This window comes from Pteropus alecto, unplaced genomic scaffold (assembly GCF_000325575.1).
Source record: "Pteropus alecto unplaced genomic scaffold, ASM32557v1 scaffold164, whole genome shotgun sequence".
NCBI lineage: Eukaryota > Metazoa > Chordata > Mammalia > Chiroptera > Pteropodidae > Pteropus > Pteropus alecto.
In genome coordinates, this window is record NW_006439568.1 from 1,111,901 (window position 1) to 1,131,514 (window position 19,614).

The window sequence follows — 19,614 nt, forward strand, 5'->3', positions numbered from 1 at the left end:
AGGGTATTCCAGAGTAAGGAAATACTTTTGACAGTAGGATGAGAGAATATTTTTGGCAATGTCCCTGAGGCGGGAAATTGGACAGTTGAGAAATGAAGTAACTTCAAATTAGGTTGTATTTGAGAGGTGAGATGGGAATGTAGACTCAAGCCAAAGAGAGAAAATTTTACCAATTCTATAGACACTTTGTAAGTGGTGGGTGGGGGTGAGGGGTAGTAAGGATATTGATTGGGGGAAGATGTATTGTAGAGGTAAAATTACATTAATATTTGTTCACTGTTAACATATGAGGGGTGAGAGAGGACTCACAGATAGGTTAAATGATTTGGCCTAGGAGCGTGGGTTGTGGAATGTGAAGATCGAAGACTTGATTGAGTTCGTATTCACTTAGAAATATACTGATTTTATTTATTAAGGGAAAATATTCTTGGATAAGAATATTTATTGTTAAAGAGATTAGAAAAAAAATCTCAGCTAACTAGCTCTTCTACTGTAGTCCACAATTGGTTATTATTAATCTCCCTCTTTGAGTGCATCATCCTTTCCTTGCTATGAGCTCAAAAATATAAATCTTTTAAAAATGCACTGTAGTTTTCATCATAGATTTCTAATACTATTTTTATGGGAGCCCTTCTTATATTATTTTTCATTCTACAGAAATTTGTTTTCACACTTTATTGTACTGATAAAGTACAATGAAGTTCCTGTATCTCTTTAAGTAAACATTCACTTATTTAAAATGCCCTCTAACTTTTATAGCGACCATATTTAGATTTTTATATAAACACTACACATAATTGGCCCAAAATATGAGTCTTTCAATTAAGGATAAACTATTTAGGTAATATGCTTTCTTTTGGTACATTTAGTCAATCTTTTCTGTGCCTAGATGCTAGAAGACTGGGCTTTAGTGTTCTTACTAACATTATTTTTTCTTACTTAATCCTAAATATAGCAAATCAGATGTTGATACTCTGATTCAGTCTCCTTCTTATCTAAATGGCATTTCTTCCTTTTAACCTGACCTCATGGTCTCATCCTCAATGCCAAAATAGGCAGAGCTTATTTTTTCTTTTTTTAATAATAAAACTCAGTGCCCGATAAGGGTTTGTCAAGAGGGACAGCCTCAGTGATGATTAGGAGAGTAGTTTAGTTGTGTGTTTTGAGATCCCTAAAACTCACACCCACCCTGTAACTCATTCATTTTGTTGCTAGAAATTTTTTCTAGGAGATAATCAGAGATGCAGACAAGGCTATTTGTTTTAGCATTATTTATAACAATGAAAAATGGACACAGTTTAAGACTCCAACAATCAGGGTGGAGTAAATGAATTATACCATATAATCACATGAAAATATTATGCTTTCTTTAAGTAATGATGCTGCCGAAGTTATACAAAAATGTTTATTCAGAAATGTTAAAAGTAGGTTTAAAAAGTATATACATGCTTTAACTATGTATGTTTGAAGAGAAAATACTGGGAGAACTTACACCAGTGCCATCAGTGGTTAACTCTGGTTAGTGGAGTTATAGATTTTTATTTTTCTTATATTTCCTATATTTCTACATTTTCTATAATAAGTATACAATTAGAAAAGTCAACACTAAGTTATATTAAGGGATAAAAAAGGAAAAAAGCACTTCAGATATCAGAACATTCCTGCACACATCAACCATATTGTCCAAACCACCAGGGGTGTACTAATTCAAGTCAGCTGATCTTGTGACCATAGCATTAATAATAGCCTTTCCAAATAGGTTTATGTGATGTCCTTTAATTTTGTCAGGATTTAGATTGGGTCTACCTATTTAGTGAACAAAAAAATGTATGTTGGGATCCTATTTAAATTGTAGCTTCCTGGGTCTTACCCCTAGAAAGTAATTCATCTATGGATAGGACCAGTAATCCACATTTTTAATAAACTCTCAGGGTGATTTATCTGCTGCTGGTGGTCAGCCTGCCACACTTTGAGAAACTCTCATAGTTGTACCTTCTTTAAATGTAAGCTTTAAGTTTTCTTTTACCTGGACTCTGGCCTGCCTGGGTGTGGGAGGTTTAACACTGAGAGACCAGGGCTTCATGGCCCACTGTTTTCCTGGATGCTTATTAGAACCACCTGTGGGGCTTTTAAACCGCTGCAGATGCCCAGATCCCATGTCAGAACCTGCTGTCTCAGATTGACTAGGAGTGAGATATGGGCATGAGAAATTTTAATGAGCACCACAGGCTATTTAGAACTGAAATCTAGTAAACCAATTGGAGTAGAACACGGTTTTGCTCAGGCTTGTTTCTTTTAAGCTGTACTGATATGTGTTAATGAAGATAGTGTGGCCTGGGATAGTGGTCAGCTGCCCAAATGTTATTGGGCTCCCAATGTTTCTATACCATTGATGCTGCCAAGTTCATTTTGTATTTTCTTGATAACTCTGGTTTCACTACATAGCTTTTACCTCTAGATGGCAGCAAAGACTGGTTATTTTATTAGGATAACCCTAAATCTTAAAAAAAAAAAAAAAACTATTTTTTTTTTCTTGTCGAATTTTACACTTGGACATGTTTCAGTAAATGAGGTATGGACCTTTAAAATGTGTCATCTCTTGGATCATTTTTATAGAACATTATGTCAAATAGCTCCAAGAAAATTTTATCCAAATTTGGAGTGCATCTTGAAAGAGGACTCCATGCATATGGCCCTTTTAAGACCACACAGTGAATGTTCTACTCAGAGTTGGAGACTCCTGGGTTTCATCAGAAAGCAGATGTCTTGGAGTAGATTAAGGAAGTTGGAAAGCTCATTCATAGTAGAAAAGATTTTTTAAAAATGTTTAACTCAGTTCAACATGGAGATTGAGATTTGGAATGGATTACAAGTCTGAAGGATGCTGAGTTCAATAAGGCAGAGGCACTGGTTCTGTGTGGGGAGCAGTAGAAAGAAAAGGAGTATGTTTGTGGAATGTATTCATTAAATTCTTAAAATGTTAGCTTATTTGGTTCATAGGTTCTGAAAAGAACCAAGCTATCTACAAGGCTTTCTCATTCCAGCAGGTCATTAGATGACAGTGAATTTTAGTGACCAGGGGAAGCATAGAGAGGTGAGGATGTTTTCAGTTTCATTTGAAGTCTTAGTTCTATAGCCCGATTTTTACTTGCTCCTTGTGCTCTTTCACATTATCATGGAGGGCAAACATCTGAAAATATACTTGAACAAAGTCGGCATTTATGGTAAAGTTATCAGATCCTAGTTAGACAGCTGGAGTCAGGATGTTTCCTTTTCTCTAAATGAAATTAGATGTGTAAATGCTTTGAACTTTTTGGAGATGTACTGGCAACATATTGTGTAAGAAAGCAGTGTTCCTTCAGTAGTGTTCCTGTCTCCAGGGATTGCGGGGCCCTCATTACAACTTTAGCTCTAGAGGTTGAAAGGCTCAAGACTCCTAAAGACCTTGAATCGTTTTGATTTGAGGTCACTGGAGTGATGCAGAGGAGGGGGCTGATTCAGGGCTGCCTGACTCCCTCAGGGACCCAGCTGTGGAATGTTTGGTCAAGGCTGGGTGTTATCAGAATGACAGTGTTTTGTATTTTTGTTTTTGTCTCTGTGTAATGGGAAAGTGCCTAAGTAATGATGATAGATATGGTGATGAAAAAGAAATGCTAAACTGGAGGAAAAATATCTTTGAAATATTATTGCCTTCTTTTGTATTGTTTAGTAAGTCACTGCTAATTTGTAAAAAAAAAAAAAGAAATAACAGATAATGAATCTGGCAGACAGCCCAGTTTCATATGCTGCTTGGCTTTTTTCTCTCGATTTTCTTAGAATTTTCTCATTATACAGTAAAAGTTTATCACTACAGATTTTATAGTTTTATATGGCAAGAGATCCTTCAGAAGGAAACTGCAGTTTGATTAGCTCATTCCCATTAACCTCCTGTGAGAGAACATTTGGTTTTAAATATCGTTGCAGTGCTATAATTTATATTAAAGAGTTGTCTAGTTTCTGAGGTGAAGGTTAGAGGAAATTGATGCCCTTATTTTCTAATGTAACATGGTTTGTGATTGTTCCTAGTCACCTCCCAGTCTCTCCGTGGTAATTACACCATGGGCGGTGAGGGAAATCCAAAAATAAATGTTGAAATACAGTTTTGAAAAATCCTTAACCCCAGTTGCTTCCATTTTGTGCCCAGACACATAACATCACATGTAGAAATAGTATGTTAAAATAAAAGATACAGACCTTAAAATGTTGTCTTTCTTGTTTATCGCCTCCCCTCACTCTGCCTTTTTTTTTTTTATCTGTAAGGTTTTTCATCTTAGCTTTTTTCTTTTTCTTTTTTTGGGGTTCTCATACTCCTCCCCCTATCTTCTTTCTCATTTCTTCATTTGCACTCATTTAATTATTTTTAATCATTTGAAAGCTCATATTTTACAATAGCCTTGGCTTAGTGGCTAGGGTACTACTGACTGTGAAGCCAAATAGACTTGGGCCTCCACTCTGGTTCTGGCACCAACTAGTTGTGTGTCCTTGAATAAGCCAATTAGCCTGTGCAGATCTGTTTCCTCATCTGTAGTCCATATAGCGGGATTAGAACAACTACTAGCAAGTTCTTGGGAGTAGAGATATTGTATAGGAAAGTCCCTGGCACATCCAAAGTGCCAGACGAGTGTTAGTTTTACTAATGTCAACATTATAATCATCTTTGTCTTTTTCTTTATATCTCTTCGTAATGACACCTATTTCTTGATCAAATCACAACTTATCTTTGATTATTTTACCTTTCTTGTTTTCCTGCTGTATCCCTTGTTCTTCCTTCTCTTTGATTAATTATTGGAGATATGTTACTATAGTGGGACTTAAGGCTGCTGAACAAGCAATGCCAATTCCTACGCTGTGTTTCTAACCACCTCAGTCAGGCCCAGAAAAGGACCCTTCACACATCCTTTCCCTCCTTATTCTATTTGGTTTGGTTATTGTGAGTCTTTCTTTTTTAGACATCACCTGAAGACACATAATTTTCTATAGTCTTTTCATAACTTTTAATTGTTTGAAAACTGAAGTAGTTTTATCACCTCTGAAGTCATTTGTCCCTGACATTCTGTGATTCTAAGAAAAGAACAAATGCTAGTTTGCTCTGGCCACCAGGTGTGTTGTTAGCCATGTGAGCCTTTTTTTGTGTGTACCTACTATGAGCACTATGTAAGCCCTGAATAATGTAGGACAGTGGTTCTGAAACTTTGTGTCCAAGAACGACCGGGGAGCTTGTTAAGATGCAGATTCCCTGCATTGGACTTAATTGGTCTTGGGATAGGGAAATCTGCAGAGTCCTAGATGATTCTGATAAAGGTGATTGCTGACTACATTTAGAGAAATACCGGTATAAGAGTTTCAAAAATAAATGATAGCTGATTCTTGCTCTAAAGAGATTACAGTATGTGAAGGGTAACAAATGATTATAACAAGAGGCAAAATGAAGTGCTGTAATAGAGATACAAAGAAAAGAGTTTGGGAAACTCAGAGGAAGATCATCAAAAATGAGGAAAGCTTTCCAGAGGAAGCAAGCGGCACTTGTGGGAGGAGTAGAATTTCAGTATGAGGAACAAAGAAAGAAGAGCATTCCGGCTCTAGGAAAAGCATAAGGAAAGGTACAGGGTAAGAAGGCCCAATGGTATTTGCGAGGATGGTCAATACCGTGTGCTGGTAAGGGTGCAGGGTATGTGCAGAGTTTCGAAAGGAGATGAGCTGAGAGATGGAGGCCTGGTTGAAGGCTTGGACTTTGGGCACTCAGTAATGTTAAGTGCTGTTTTGTGGGGTACTGCAGAATTGCCACAATCAGGACAGTGTGGTAGAAAGATTACTAATGACACTAGTGAAGGTTGGATTAGAGAGGTGAGGGGTTAAATGTAATAGATTAACCGTTTTACAGTATCATTTGTACTGAACACTGGACTTGGGCAGAAGTAGCACAAATAAAAGGGGGAAGGCAGAGACAGAGTGGCACTGCACTGCCTTGTGGGGTCATGCTTAGTTTGAAGTGTAGTTGGACCTTCCATGTGGAACTGTTTCATAGACGTTGAAAATTTAGAGACTCTTCGTAGAGAAACCGTCGATGCCATTTAAGTGACTGAGCCAGCCCAGGCAGAAAATGTTAATTCTTCCTCACCTATCACTCTTATCACCATGGGTACGTCTACATTACTTTCCCAGAGCCTGAGGATTGAGTTTTGTTGGGCCCTATCCCATGCCTCCATCCCTTACACTAGGCCGCTGATCTTACTAATTGATAAGGATAATTAGTTCTGAGAGCAGCCCCCTAAGGAGGCATTTCTTTCCAGTACTTGAACAATGCACAGTGAACCATTATCCAAGCACTGATTGGTTAGCTGAGAGAGAGGAAATCCTGGCCCCTTGGCCATTGTGTCTGGTCTGAGCAGACAGATTACACAGACTTGTGCTCTGTGGGGGGGTCTGCCACTCCTTGGCCCCAGGGGTGTTCAGTAAGGACAGGATGGCCCCCTGAAAGCCATTTCCTTCCTCATTGGCAGTCTGAGAGAACCTGGAATAGGGCCATAGTTGATAGGTTGACCTAAAAAAATAGTAATAATTGTCCATTGTTCTCCCTAGTCCTCTCATTACCCTTTTTAGAAGCTAAAATCAGCAGTCTTGGCAGCCTGTATATTTTCCAAAATTTTTGTAACAAATATGTATTATTCTCATAATCAGAAAACAGTTTTATATAAAAAATATTTTGCTGCTTTTATCTGTCACTGTGAGAGAAGCCATCCTTCTCAGTATGATCTCCACCCACTGACCCTATCCTTGGTGCCCTAAAGGGACTGTCAGGTATTTAAATGTTTCTTGTATTACCTACCGTACCCTTTGGGAATCTGTTGCAGTTTTTAGTTAACTCCTCTTTCAATAAAATTACTTTTCTGAGTCCTCAAAACTGTAATCAATGAATTCAGGCAAGAACACCATTAGAAGGCAAAGAACAGAAAAGGAGTAGCTCAGTTTTTTTTAAGAAAGGAAAAAACCCAACCAACTTGCTAATAGCGAAGGATAGTAATTAATTCTTGAGGAATTTGAGTTGTTTGAAGAGTGGCTGCATCGAAGCAGGCTCTTATATATATGCATTTAATTGTTATGAGAGAGCCATTGGAGACCAACCAGCTTGAAGAGTTTAGTATAAAATGGCCATTTTATTTGGGATGTGTCCTTGGTTTACAGTTATTGTAATCTTGAATTGGAAGCAGAATTTGGAGACTGAGAAGGTTGAACCCTTCCTCCCTGAGCTGGGAAAATACAATGTCCTTTTTATATTATAAGTGATTTTAGGACCATCAGTCATATATATAATTATGTTGCTTGAGAAATGGAAACCCTAAATTAGGGTATACCATCTAGGAAAATGTTCTAGGCTTCTACAGAGGTAGAAGTCCCAGCACCTCTGGGCTAAGTTGTTGGTGCTTATCTTTATAGTGACTAGACCTTGGTGCCTTGATTGTCTTTTCTGGAGGTCTTGGGTCCATATTAGGACTGTAAGGTGGCCGCCTACTTATAAGCTTTGATAGGCATGGTTGTGATGCTCCTTCTATGGATCATCTTCAGTCATTTCTGCTGCTTTTCTCTCCAGCCAAATCTGAGGCCCGTTAGGTGTCTCCTGATCTGCACATGTTGACAGCCTGTCCAAAATCATTCTTCATACTTGATACTTGTGCCTTTGCTTATAGAATCTTTCTTTCTAGAAAAGAGTGGACTTGGGTTGCACCTCTAGTGCTGAGTATAGAGTCTGCTGCTTACGAGGACTTGTGCTTGTCCTTCGTCATGCTTTTCTCCCATCTCTCTCATCAGCACCATTCCTAGGTCAGTCCTCCCCATGCCTGCCCATTCATGTGCAGCTTGGCCTCTCACATTCATTGTCTCTTGTTACCCTAACAGTGGCCTCAGGGAGTTGGGAAGAATTGGAAGGGAAGGCAGATCACTCTTGGCTGTGGTAATCATGGAAGTTTTCAAAAGAGGTGAGGCTTGAAGTAGACCTTTCGGTATGGGTGACTTGATGGGAGAAGAGAATTCTACCCATGTAGAGCAGTGGAGAGGAAACCCTGTGTATATTTAGGGGCATTCTGAGTGTTCTGGCCAAAGTAACAGACTTGTGAGGCAGAGTACAGTGATGTAATATTAGGCAACCTGTCTGCCTGCATAGGTAGTGGACAGGAGTAAGTGCAATTTATTATGTTCCCCCCTTGCACTGAGGCAGCTTCTCAGTATGTTGCCATGGAAAGAGAATGGGACAATGGTGTCCGACCTGTGTTCATATCTCTTTTCTGTTCCATACTACCAGAATGGCCTGGAACAATTTTCCTTCCCTTTCAGAATTTTTTTTTATGTTTCAAATTATGATAATACCCACTTTAGAGGAATTGTTGTGAAATGAAAGAACGTTGTATAAAAGATTAGTTTTCTCCCCTTTGTTATGTCGTCTCACTACCCAGAAGCCTTCTCTGAGGACACAGAACACTGTGCCCATCAAGCCTTACCCCTCCCCAAGCATCTCACCTTCAGCCACACTTTGTTCCTTTGTTCCTTCAACGTTGATTGTCCACCCTCCTGCCTTGCCCTCACACTTCTGCTCTTGTGTGCACTTCCCTGGGACACCTTTTGTCCTCTCTCCCAATCTTCACCCCCTATCCTCTGCTCAAATACTCATTTCTGAAATCTAACCCCCAAACCGTGCCCCAGAGCAACCTTCTCCAAATTCCTATAGTACTTACTATCTCTGTGTTGTGCTCCGAGTTACCTTGTAAGGTTGTCCTCAACTTCTGTCTTAGATTTTAAATCTTATCCCTGCAAAGCTGCCTAACATAGCAGTGGGTACATCATAAAAAATGTCAGTTCGTTCTTGTAGTTGTCTTGTTGAGGAACGAAGAAAACTTGTATCTTAACAGAAGACATTTGAGCCTGTGGTGGTTGAAACTCCTCAAAGAGGACTCTTTAGAAAGGTTTAAACAGTAAAGGGAGTTATTAAGTTCTTGGGAATCCTACTGAAACCCATTTTTTCTCACTTTTAAGTCAAAGGTAGTTGGTTGTCAAGACTTCTCTTTATTTCTCCCAAAGGCATGTTAGAATGGAAAGCTCGTCTGAAAACTCTGGTTTATAATGTGGTATCTTTGAAAGAAACAAAAGGTACAAGATATTAATACAAATATAAATGCTCAAATACATGCTCTGTGCCAATCTGTCAGGTGAATGGAAACTATCCTTATGGAACTAAACTCTTCAGTGCAGCTTTTTAAAGTTGCTTTGAGGCTTATGCTTTGTCAGATTCAACATTCTCATCTCTACATACCAGATACAAGGAAATTTAGTTTGCCACTTGATTAAATATCATGATTCTTGTTTCTTGTTTCCTTTTCCTTTCCTTGCCCAGGTTAATAAGCTCTTCAAGGATAGTGAATCTTTTGTCTCTATAATACCTGCCCCATTGTTAAGTAGGAGGCAGGCAATTCAGTATGTCATGATTAGTGAATTGATCAAGTATGTCCCTATGATGCTCTGAAGAGAAGATACTATGTGGTAAGACACTATTTATGTCACTGAGACACATGAGTGGTATGCCAATTAGTAAACCCACTCTACCTTTCCAGAGGCCTAAGGAATGAATGAATGGCAGAGTGAGGCAGCCTACGTAGGTCTCTAGGATTTATATATATTGTTAGTTATCCAAAGATGACTGGCCTTTAAAAACCAAAGCTCTGAGGCAAGAAAAAAAAGAGCCATCTTCAGTAACCTTAAAAAAATATTCAGGACCATTTGGTTATGGGAGGAAAGGAACTCACTAAATAAAACTAATTTCAGGCTTTCAGAAAAACTGTCTCAAATAATCAGATAAATATTATTTCTCTTGACCAATAATTTTGTGAAAAAATAAGTGAAATTTTAAAATGAGGCTACAACGAAAGAGGATTATCACTAGGATACCTGACTGCAGTGCCGGAGTACAGAGTACCTTTTCATGGTGCTATTCTAAATGTAAAATCTGGTGTCCTGATGGAATGTTGACAGATTTGTATATGCTGCTGTATGAACAGTGTTAATTCATTATCAAATTATGAAGTACTTAGAAGTGTTGGCCAGTTAACTTGCTGGACTCCCTAAGGATTCTTTATCCTACTGCATTGCCTTTGGGGGATGCTGCTGTGATATATTTGACTGCACGAAAGCTTTACTCTTCTTGAGTGAGCTTGAGTATTAAAAGGATCCATCAGTTGGAAAAGAAAGGACTTGGAGTTTAATCTAAATGAAAATGAATTTTAAGGGGGATTATGGTTTGGAGACTTTAATGAACCACTTATCTTCCTTGCTTTTTCTTGATTTGCTTCACTGTGGCCTGAGGTGAATGGAGTCCTTTGTTTTGGTTCATCCAAACTGCTTTCTTTAATGTGTGTTCTGGACCATTCCCAAGAAAGCTGTAGGCTTATGTTGAGGGCCTGGGATCTGAGAAAGAAATGGAGTTTGGAGGTGTCAGACAGCCTGCTGTGGCTCAGCTACAGATTCAGGCATCTATGCTTTGCTACAATAATAGAACTGAGAACCTTCCCGCCCAATAAAATGGTAGTTTTTATTGAGCGTTCCTTTTGAATAAAAAAGAAAACTTGGGGAACAAGCCTTCTGTTTGTCATGCCAACCACTAGAGGGCGGAATAGTCACACTTCCTGGGAAAGATATAATTGTTTCTGATAGAGGAGACTAGTCAGAACCCATTTACTAACTTTAATAGGACTTGGTAAAACAATGGAGTTCCTACTTTAAGGTGCATACTAATCAGCAGAGGAGCTTGTTAAAAATACAGCTTCCTGGGCCCTGCCCTCAGATTCTGATATGACAGCTCTGGATGAGATCAGGGAATTCTCCTACAACTGTCTTGGATTTTACTTTGAGAAACATTGATCTTAATGTTTTGGTCATGCATTGTTCCCTGATTCTCTTTTTTCTTAAGATTGCAAAGCAAAATGATTATTTTGGAGGAAAAAACTTAATAGTAATAGAAAGCAAGGTATAGGAGAATTAGAATGTTGTTAAAGGTCTTAGTCTAACAAATTTCAAAGGAGACAGGCTTTGTAAAGATTCAGACTCAAAGAAGCTACTAAAAACATAGTTTTGCATGGAATTATACTTCATTCAATAAGATCATAAAATCCTTAAGCTACAAGTCTCAAAATTTTTAATTAAATATCCCTTTTATGACCATCTCACAGTGCAACCTATTTTATCCTTTGGGTGTCATGAATACCCTGCACACAACGTCTTGGCATTGTGAACTGTAATTGTAGAAACCTTAAATCGGAAACAGATCATAAAATGAGAATTTGTGCATTATAATCGTGGGACACAGGACTTGTGGTGTTAACTTTATTATAGAGAATTGCTCTGGCTCACATAAGCTAAAAAAAATCGAATCCTTACAAAACGGATGGATTAATTAATAGCCCAGAGCTTCTCTAACTCTGTTAATTATAGGTGTGCCAAGAATGGATCTTCCCCTTGGCACTTGGGGCACCTGAGCGTGACAGGAGTCCCTGGCTAGTCATCTCTGCCTCTTCATTCATTTCTCCCAGTGCCATGGAAACATGTTTTCTGTTTGTGCCATTATGTGACAAAAGTTGAGAAGCACTGGAAAGACTTTGTCCTTTAATACTTTCTAGTTTCCGTTCATAATTTTATGATCTAAAATGTGACATGTACTGTCTCTTGATTATTATCTAGGAAAAACATCTCATGCAGCAGCATTATCAATGTTTACTTTGAAATACGTAAAATAAAGTATGCAGTTCCTTCTAAAGTTCTTGCCCAAGGTGACTTAAAAATAAAAATCATTTTGAAAAACATTTAGACCATCATGTATTTTGTAATACAGTTGGGTCACTGCCGATTCTCAAGATAAATGTGTTTAAACAGAAGCTTTCTCATTCATCACCAGCCTCAGCTAACATCCAAATTTATTTAATGATGATGCAAGCCCACAGCGTTGGTGTTGTAGTTCATCACCATGGAAGTGTTTCTGTCAACAAATCCTCGCTGTGCTATCATGAAATTGATTTTGCAGGGAAAAGGAGGATAATTGTGAAAGGGTTCTTTTACTTCTACAGATCTTCACAGTTTGCTTGGGTGTCTAAATGAATTGTGTTTAAAATCAATAACTGGCAATAAAATTGACCGCACTAAATTAACAGTTATGAGGTTGGTAAAGGGAAAGTGGCAATGAGCTACTTTGTCTGAAATCATCTTTTTGGAATGTGACTTGGGGACAATCTTTGTAATTTAAAATGTTCCTCTGAAAGCTGGTATTCCCTGCTACAGAAGTATAGATTATGCTGAGAATCCTATGAGCCGGGTGCCTTGCTTGAGATTTTCTAACCTACCTTATAAATGGCATAACTGTAATCACAGAAACTTCCCTCAACTAAATCTTTTAAAAATGTCTTTTCTATAACAACTGTGTCTGTAACTATCTTTGGCTTTAATGTGCTTGCTGAAAAATTTAAAAACAAAATGATTAAATTGTAAGCTTCTGAAGGCAGCCCACTTATAAGCAAGGCAGGAAGCACTTACCTTAAGTAATCCAAACTGTTTTGGGACCCATATAGGAAAAAGGAACAAAACTGAAATTTTTGCTTTGAATCAGAGTGTTCAAGAGCATATGTCACAGTGGCCGATTCCGGGTTTGGATGTAGATATGTATGTTTTATGGGAGTTTTTATCTATGGTAGAAATACAGTCAACTCTTGATTGTCAAGGTAACTCATATTTCCAAGTGTGCTTTTTCTGGCTTCCTAGCACATTTCAAAGCTTTTTACTTTCACCATCAGCTCATATGCTCACAAAAGCAAATTTTTTGATATTATTTTATTGTTATTATCAGTAAACATTAAGTCTTAAGTTCCTAACATGTGCTAAGTACTGTGCTGGGCACCAGAGTTTTTTTTTGTTTTGTTTTTTATGGTGACATTGGTTAACACAATCTGATAAATTTTAGCTGTACATTTTAACAGTAAGGCATATATATTTACCTTGTGTGTTCACCTCCCATTGTTAGATTTCTTTCTGTCACCACATATTTGACCCCTTTTACTCCGTCTACCACCAGAGATATTAAGATACATCTCAAGCATAAAGTTAAGTTTGCTCATGAGAAATCTTATAGTTCACTTTGAAATCAAAGAGACTTAAGATTTTATTTAAACCACTTTCTCTTTCTCTAATGTGTATATATTTACCTTGTGTGTTCACCTCCCATTGTTAGATTTCTTTCTGTCACCACATGTTTGACCCTTTTTACTCCGTCTACCACCAGAGATATTAAGATACATCTCAAGCATAAAGTTAAGTTTGCTCATGAGAAATCTTATAGTTCACTTTGAAATCAAAGAGACTTAAGATTTTATTTAAACCACTTTCTCTTTCTCTAATGTGTGATCAGAAGTTGACTGTAAATGGGAAGTAGTTTTTTTTTTAAGGAAGAATTAATAGACATGAACAGGAAATAAAATTCTACTGTACATGCAAAAATATAACACAAAATGATCAAAAGAAAATCCGGCAAGCAATGGTAAAAATAACAAATTATTTACTGCTTTATAATGTTAAAGTATTTCACCAAGAACAGTTGCAGTCAAATTAATGTGAGTTATGAAAAATGAAATACATAAAGATGTATTTATACAAGTGCAGACTAAATATTTTTCATACAGGTATGTAAATGAAAAGATATACAGTAAGTGCACACTTGATATAACTATGCAGGCAACAGTTAGTTTCAGATACTCTTGAATAGTTCATGCACAAACCTTCCCAAAGTACAAGTTGAGTCAGTCTTTGGGGGATGTAGAGGGATAATTAAAAAGGATTGAGTTCCTTGCAATAGTATCAATATAGACTGGATGAGGGTCAGTTATATATATTACTTACTGTAATTTGTGATTGTCGAGGAAGAGGTGTGGCTGTTGGTGTGATTGTAATACTGCTGGTGACTTTATTGGTTGTTTTGTTTAGTGCCCCATTAATTAAGCCTTGAGTTCGGTTATCCTGCGGTGGTGTTGAAGGGCTGGCAGGTCTCATGGGGCTGGCTACAGCTTGCATGTAAGGACTTCCTAAGTGAATGTGGATTTTATTATCCTCAGTAGTTATCACACTTGAACTATTACTGTTTGAACGTTGAAACTGCCATGATGACTGCCGGTCTGGGGAGACTCTGAAAATCGCATGCTTGGCACTGATTTCTATTGGCTCTGGGGAGCGTCCCTGCTCAGGAGAGCTAGCTGAACCAGTCACAGCCAAAACCTGAATAGGTGACATTGTCCTTTCTGGAGTTATAGAACCACAAGACTCTGGGGTCTGTGCTCTGGCAAAGGCCGCCATGGTAATTGGGGACATGCCTTGCTCTAAATTCAAGAGGCCTTCGGCAGAGGTTTTGGGTTTCATCGGTGTTATGGAGGCGTTTTGGAGGATGGTTATCCTTTGCTTTGGGGTGCCACAGTTTGGTATCACTGCAGTGCTTGTGTAAGAGTGTGGACTCTCTGTGGTTGGACTTGTGATTTCAAGAGTAGCTGTGTTCTGGACATGGTCTGGAGTAACTTTTATATGAAGTGGCTGCCCAGGTGTGTGGCTTAGGACCAGATCTCCAGGTTGCACAAAGTTGCCATTGGGTTTAGTTTGTATTTTTCCATTCTGAGGATGGCCCTCCTTGGATTTCATCCAAGGAATCCATAGCTTCCTGTTAACAGGACAGGGAGTAGATGTGTTGCATTTGAAGGACAGCATGGATTCCTCCTCATTAGGGTCCTCTTCCTGGTCCTCACTCTCCTCATAAAACTGACCATTAATGACTGCTCGTTCCAGAGGAATGAGACTCTTGTAATCGGGTGGTTCATTGTCAGCTGCTTCTGTTTGAACTTCTTTAGAAAATACTTGAGGGTCAGAGATTTTTCTTCCATTGAGGCTAGGCCGGAGGCTCTTACTGAAGTGCCTATACCTCTCTAATTCTTTAGTGAGGTTTTCGATCTCTCTTCCTAAATCTCTGTTTCTGTTTTCTTGTTGATTGAGTTTCTTTTGCAGAATGGAATGGTCTCCCTGGAGGTGACATATCAGGTCCTCAGTTGCCATGTATTCATGAATTTTCTCTTTTAGTGCATCCACTTCTCTTGAGAGGTGCCCCGATTTTGCTTCTTCTTCTTGAAGCCTTTTGAAAAGCCACTGTTCATGGCTGGACTCTGTTTTTTCTGCTAATTTGTACTTGGCAAGTTCCATTTTAACTTGTTCCAGCTCTTCAGATAAAAATTGAGCTTTGTCTCGTTCATTAGCATACCTTCGTTCTAGAGTCTCATACTCATCCTCTGTTTTCATGAGGTCGTCCTCAATGGCTTTCATATCCTTTAACTTCAGTCTCAGTCTTTCCACTTCTTGAGAGAGCTCTTTAATCTTATTGTTTTCTTGGTGTAATGCTGTTGTAGACTTACTAGAATCTTGATTCAATTTGTTTTTTAGGAAGTCTTTCTCAGTTGCTTCCAATGATTGAAGCCTATTTTTCAACATATTAACTTTGGACAGAAGATCATTTCCTTTCTCTTCTTCTGCTTTCAGTTTGTTTTTTAGGTCATCTCTCTCCTTGGTTACGCTATACATTTTTTCTTCTACATCAGTTTTGGACTTCAGTGCCCTTTTAGTTTCCTCAATTAACTTCTCAGTAACCGTTGTCACTTTATTTTGCTCCACTTGAAGCTGAGAAGCAGCAGCTTGTAACTTATCTTCAGTTTGCTTTAATTTTTCACTCATGGTTTTCCGTTCATCTACCAGCATCACAGTTAATGTTTTCAGTTTAGTTAAGTCCTCTTTCAGGGTGAATTCTGTCTTTTCCAGCCGACTTTCAATGGCTTCTAGCTCTTTGATCCTTATTTTTAAACTTTCTAGTTCTTGAGACAACTGCTTTGTGGTCATCCTTTCTTTTTCTAAATTGCATTTCAGAGAGTAACATTCTTGTTTGCTTTTGTTGAAAGCATCTTCTAATTTTTCCAGAGCTGTAATCCTTTTATTAAGTTTTTCGACCTCAAGTTTAAAGTCTTTACTCTGTGATGTTTCCTTTTCAAGCCTGTTATTAAGGTCTCTGCACTGCTCCTCCATTTTTATGAGCTCTTCATCCTTCCCTTCCATTTCTAGCACACGTTTCCTGAGCTCCTCCACTTCAGCCATGATACCAGAGTTTCCATATTCTCCCTTGTTGATTTTTTCTTTTATATCTTGGAGCTCCTCTTCTGCTCTTCGTAAAGACCTGTTTGTCTCTTCTAACTCATCAATTTGCCGGCTGAGCGCTGCCAGCTTTTGTCGAAGCTGGCGATTTTGGCCATCCTCATTGGTGAGCTTTGCCATGATTTCTTCTTGGTTCTGGTGAAACTCTGTGGTCTGCGTTTGCAGTTCTTTCTCTAGTCTGGTTGCCTTCTGCTCTTCTTCCCGAACTCTGGTTTCAGCAAGGGCTAGTTTAGCATGTGTTTCCCTCGCACTTGTGGTTAGGTCTTGGATTTTTTGTCTTTGAAGGGCAAGCTGTGCCGTCAGCCTTTGTTGTTCATCCACCACCATCAAAGCAAAAGACTTCAGTTTGGTCAACTCCTCTTTCAGGGCGGTGACCCTCTTCTCCTTTTCTTGCTCCTTCTTCTCCTGGGATTCGGTTTCTTGGTCAATCAGCCTCTTTAATCTGAAAAATACAAGAGTGCATTCTGTTTTGTGATTGGTGCTTTAGTAATTCATCAGCTGTGATTAAACATTTAATTTAGAAAGATCGTATCAGCTCTTACAGAATATGGAAAGGAATACCTTAATTTGATGGAGGAAGAGAATCTTGATAAACACTTATCTTGCTTTTCTGCTTTCACTAGCCCCCGCCCCCAACACCTCATCGATTAGTAACATTTGGAGTTCACCAGGAGCCTTAGTAGAAGAGTATTTAGCAAGATATTTAGGCTAAATTGCTTGTGTAATATATAATCAGTATTCGGTCTAACCGGAAGGCTGTAAAAACAGCCACAAATTTGAGATAGTTAGACCTGGCTTAAAGACTGACCCTGCTCTTACTAGATTAATCTGGGCAGTTGTTTAACACATTTCAGCTTCAGTTTCCTCATATGAAAAATAGAGGCAATAATTGTATTATCTCAGGAGGCATTAGTGAAAACTAAATCAGATAATTCATCTAAGATTGTCATAGTGCTGGCACTGGGTAAGCATTTGATTAGTGGTTGCTGTTGTTCTTTTTTTTATTAATGTGGTTATTACATTTCTCAAATGGTTTGCTTGAACCATTACAATATGTGTACATTAATGTTTGGTGCTTCTTAGTTCTTAGTTAAGATTTTATTCACATTGCTTAGAAATGATGCACTTCACTGATGGACCTCTGTGCCAATTAAAACTTGTTTTACACTAGCATGACATCGTGCCAGGAATCACATCATATATATCTTGATCCCCATAGTGGACAGTAGTTGAATAAGGGGGAACTGAGAAGCATCTGAAGCGTTTAGAGTTTTTATAACATATGGGAAGAACACAGGGTTTGATAGGAAAGAGCTTATTGATGAGAGTCAGATGCTAGAAATGATGGAGGGAAAACTCTATTATCAGGAATGTAATGATTTCCTCTTAAAGATGATTCTCTTGTAACATGTTATTTTTTTCTTTTACATTTGAAATTTGTTGGCATAACAGGAGGGCATTTGACATGCAATATAATCTATCTCTTCTGTACACTTTTTTCCTCAGTAGTGAGGTCATAGTTTTGTATTTGTGGCACTCTTAATTACACTGGGAATGGGCTGATTATAGAGGATGTAATTACAGCTTTGCAGTATTGTTATACAGAAGCTAAAATAGAATGGAATCCCTGAAGAATTGAACTAAAGGACTTGTCGTTAATGAAAAGTTATATAAATATTTTTTTCTGGTCAAACATGAAGAGTTGATAATATTTTAATATAGCTTTTCTATTAGGAATGAGTTAATTATCCAATGTGTATCTTTAATTTTTGCCATAGAACTTTCTTTTTGAAAGTTGTTTAAGGATTTGAGAGAACATTTTAAAAAATTAATTTAGAGTAGTCTTCTTCGAAATAAAGAATTTTTTTGAGATCCTAATCTACTCTTCTATAATTATACTATACAAGAGGAACATGTTTAAAATAGTTGTATAATATGAGAATTCTCAAACTTTTTTGTGGGGAGGATCCACTTTTAGTTTTTCCTGTTTTGAGAACCTGACAGGAGGCTGGCCCAAGGGCTGTGGCCTGCGAAATTCTGAAGAAGTTGGGCTGGATGCTGGGGTGAGGTTGGTGATGATCTCATTCACAGTCTTGGCAAGACGCTTGCCTGTGGCTTTCAGCCGTGTCCCACTCCCTACTTGAGACACCTGTGAGCCTGAGAAGAAAAACATGGCGGCTTCTTCCTGAATGGTCCTGGGACTTCACAACCCAGTGGCAGAGTCCATGGGTAAACTGCTATGGTGGTGAAATACTTAGAGACTTTGGTAAAATACTTCTTCCTCCCACCTTAGCATTAGAATCATATTTAACAGTGCGCTGAGCATAACTGCAGCAAAATATTTTTTCCCCTCTACATCACAGTTCTTAAGAGTTTTATTAGAGAATAGTTTCACAAAAACTTTTCAGGATTTCTTTTCAACTTATTAAATAATACCATGTGTTACTTCATTTTCATGAGACGGAGATGTGTTTTCTTAGGATATAAAGGAGAGATTGTTTTGCGGACAATGAAAAGACCATTAAAATTGAGTGGTGATTAGTGAATCTTGGTAGTGCCCTAGTGGGCAAAAAGGGTTTTGAAGAAGTTTAAATTATTTATATTGCATTCATTGTTTTCAGCAGCAAGCATGACACATCTTTTTCAGTATGGTACAAATTCATGTATATTTTTATGGTTTCTGAAAATTGGCTTGCATTCCAATCTGTTTGCAAACCCCATCTTAAAGGTAGGCACATAGAGATGACAGTTTGAATACATTTGCTCTCAGCATTTCCTTACCACTTGTTTCCTAACAACCTGCTATTTCCCTGTGCCAGTCTCATGAGCACATCATATGACAGTCAACAAGCTAGTCAGGTAAAACCTGTCAAGGGAGGAAAGTAACTTATATGCAGAAAGAGTTCTACCCCTAACCATCAAGTCCATAGCTTGTTGCATACATGTATATTGGGGGCAGCGGAGGGGAGACAGAGAGAAAGACAGAGACAGACTGACTGACTGGTTATGCTACTGAATTGGAATTAGCATTTCTGGTACAGTGAATGGGCTTACCCTAAATCACTCACTATTTCTTGCTTTATATCCAGGAGCAATTGAAGGTTGAAGTTTGAGGTTAATTTATGGTCTTAAAAAAAGGTGTTTCTTTGCAAAGTTAGCTGGTCTTTATAAAATTGGAAGCTACAAGCCTGGCCTTTTGTGCACAGTGCCCTAAAGGAAGCTAATTGTCACACTGCTAATTACTAATGCAGGGATGTGTATATGTGTGTGTGTGTATACATATATACACACATATTTGACAGGGTGTATTTTTTCTTTCAA

General features: G+C 38.2%; 2 protein-coding genes across 4 annotated transcripts in view; one reads left to right on the forward strand and one right to left on the reverse strand.

Moving 5' to 3' along the window:
- Nucleotides 1–19,614, forward strand: part of CMSS1 (cms1 ribosomal small subunit homolog (yeast)) — a 333,716-nt gene that overhangs the window by 10,964 nt on the left and 303,138 nt on the right. The window lies entirely within an intron of this gene.
- Nucleotides 1–19,614, reverse strand: part of FILIP1L (filamin A interacting protein 1 like) — a 42,358-nt gene that overhangs the window by 653 nt on the left and 22,091 nt on the right. The window contains exons 2-3 of one of the 2 annotated variants that reach the window (XM_025050088.1): nucleotides 13,960–16,735; nucleotides 10,310–10,488 (exon numbers count right to left, since the gene is read on the reverse strand). In XM_025050088.1, the coding sequence (XP_024905856.1) occupies nucleotides 10,429–10,488; nucleotides 13,960–16,620 (2,721 nt within the window). In that variant the 5' untranslated portion in view covers nucleotides 16,621–16,735 and the 3' untranslated portion in view covers nucleotides 10,310–10,428. Of the gene's footprint in view, nucleotides 1–10,309; nucleotides 10,489–13,959; nucleotides 16,736–19,614 lie in introns of those variants that run through there. The other variant, XM_006916545.3, reaches the window with a different exon arrangement.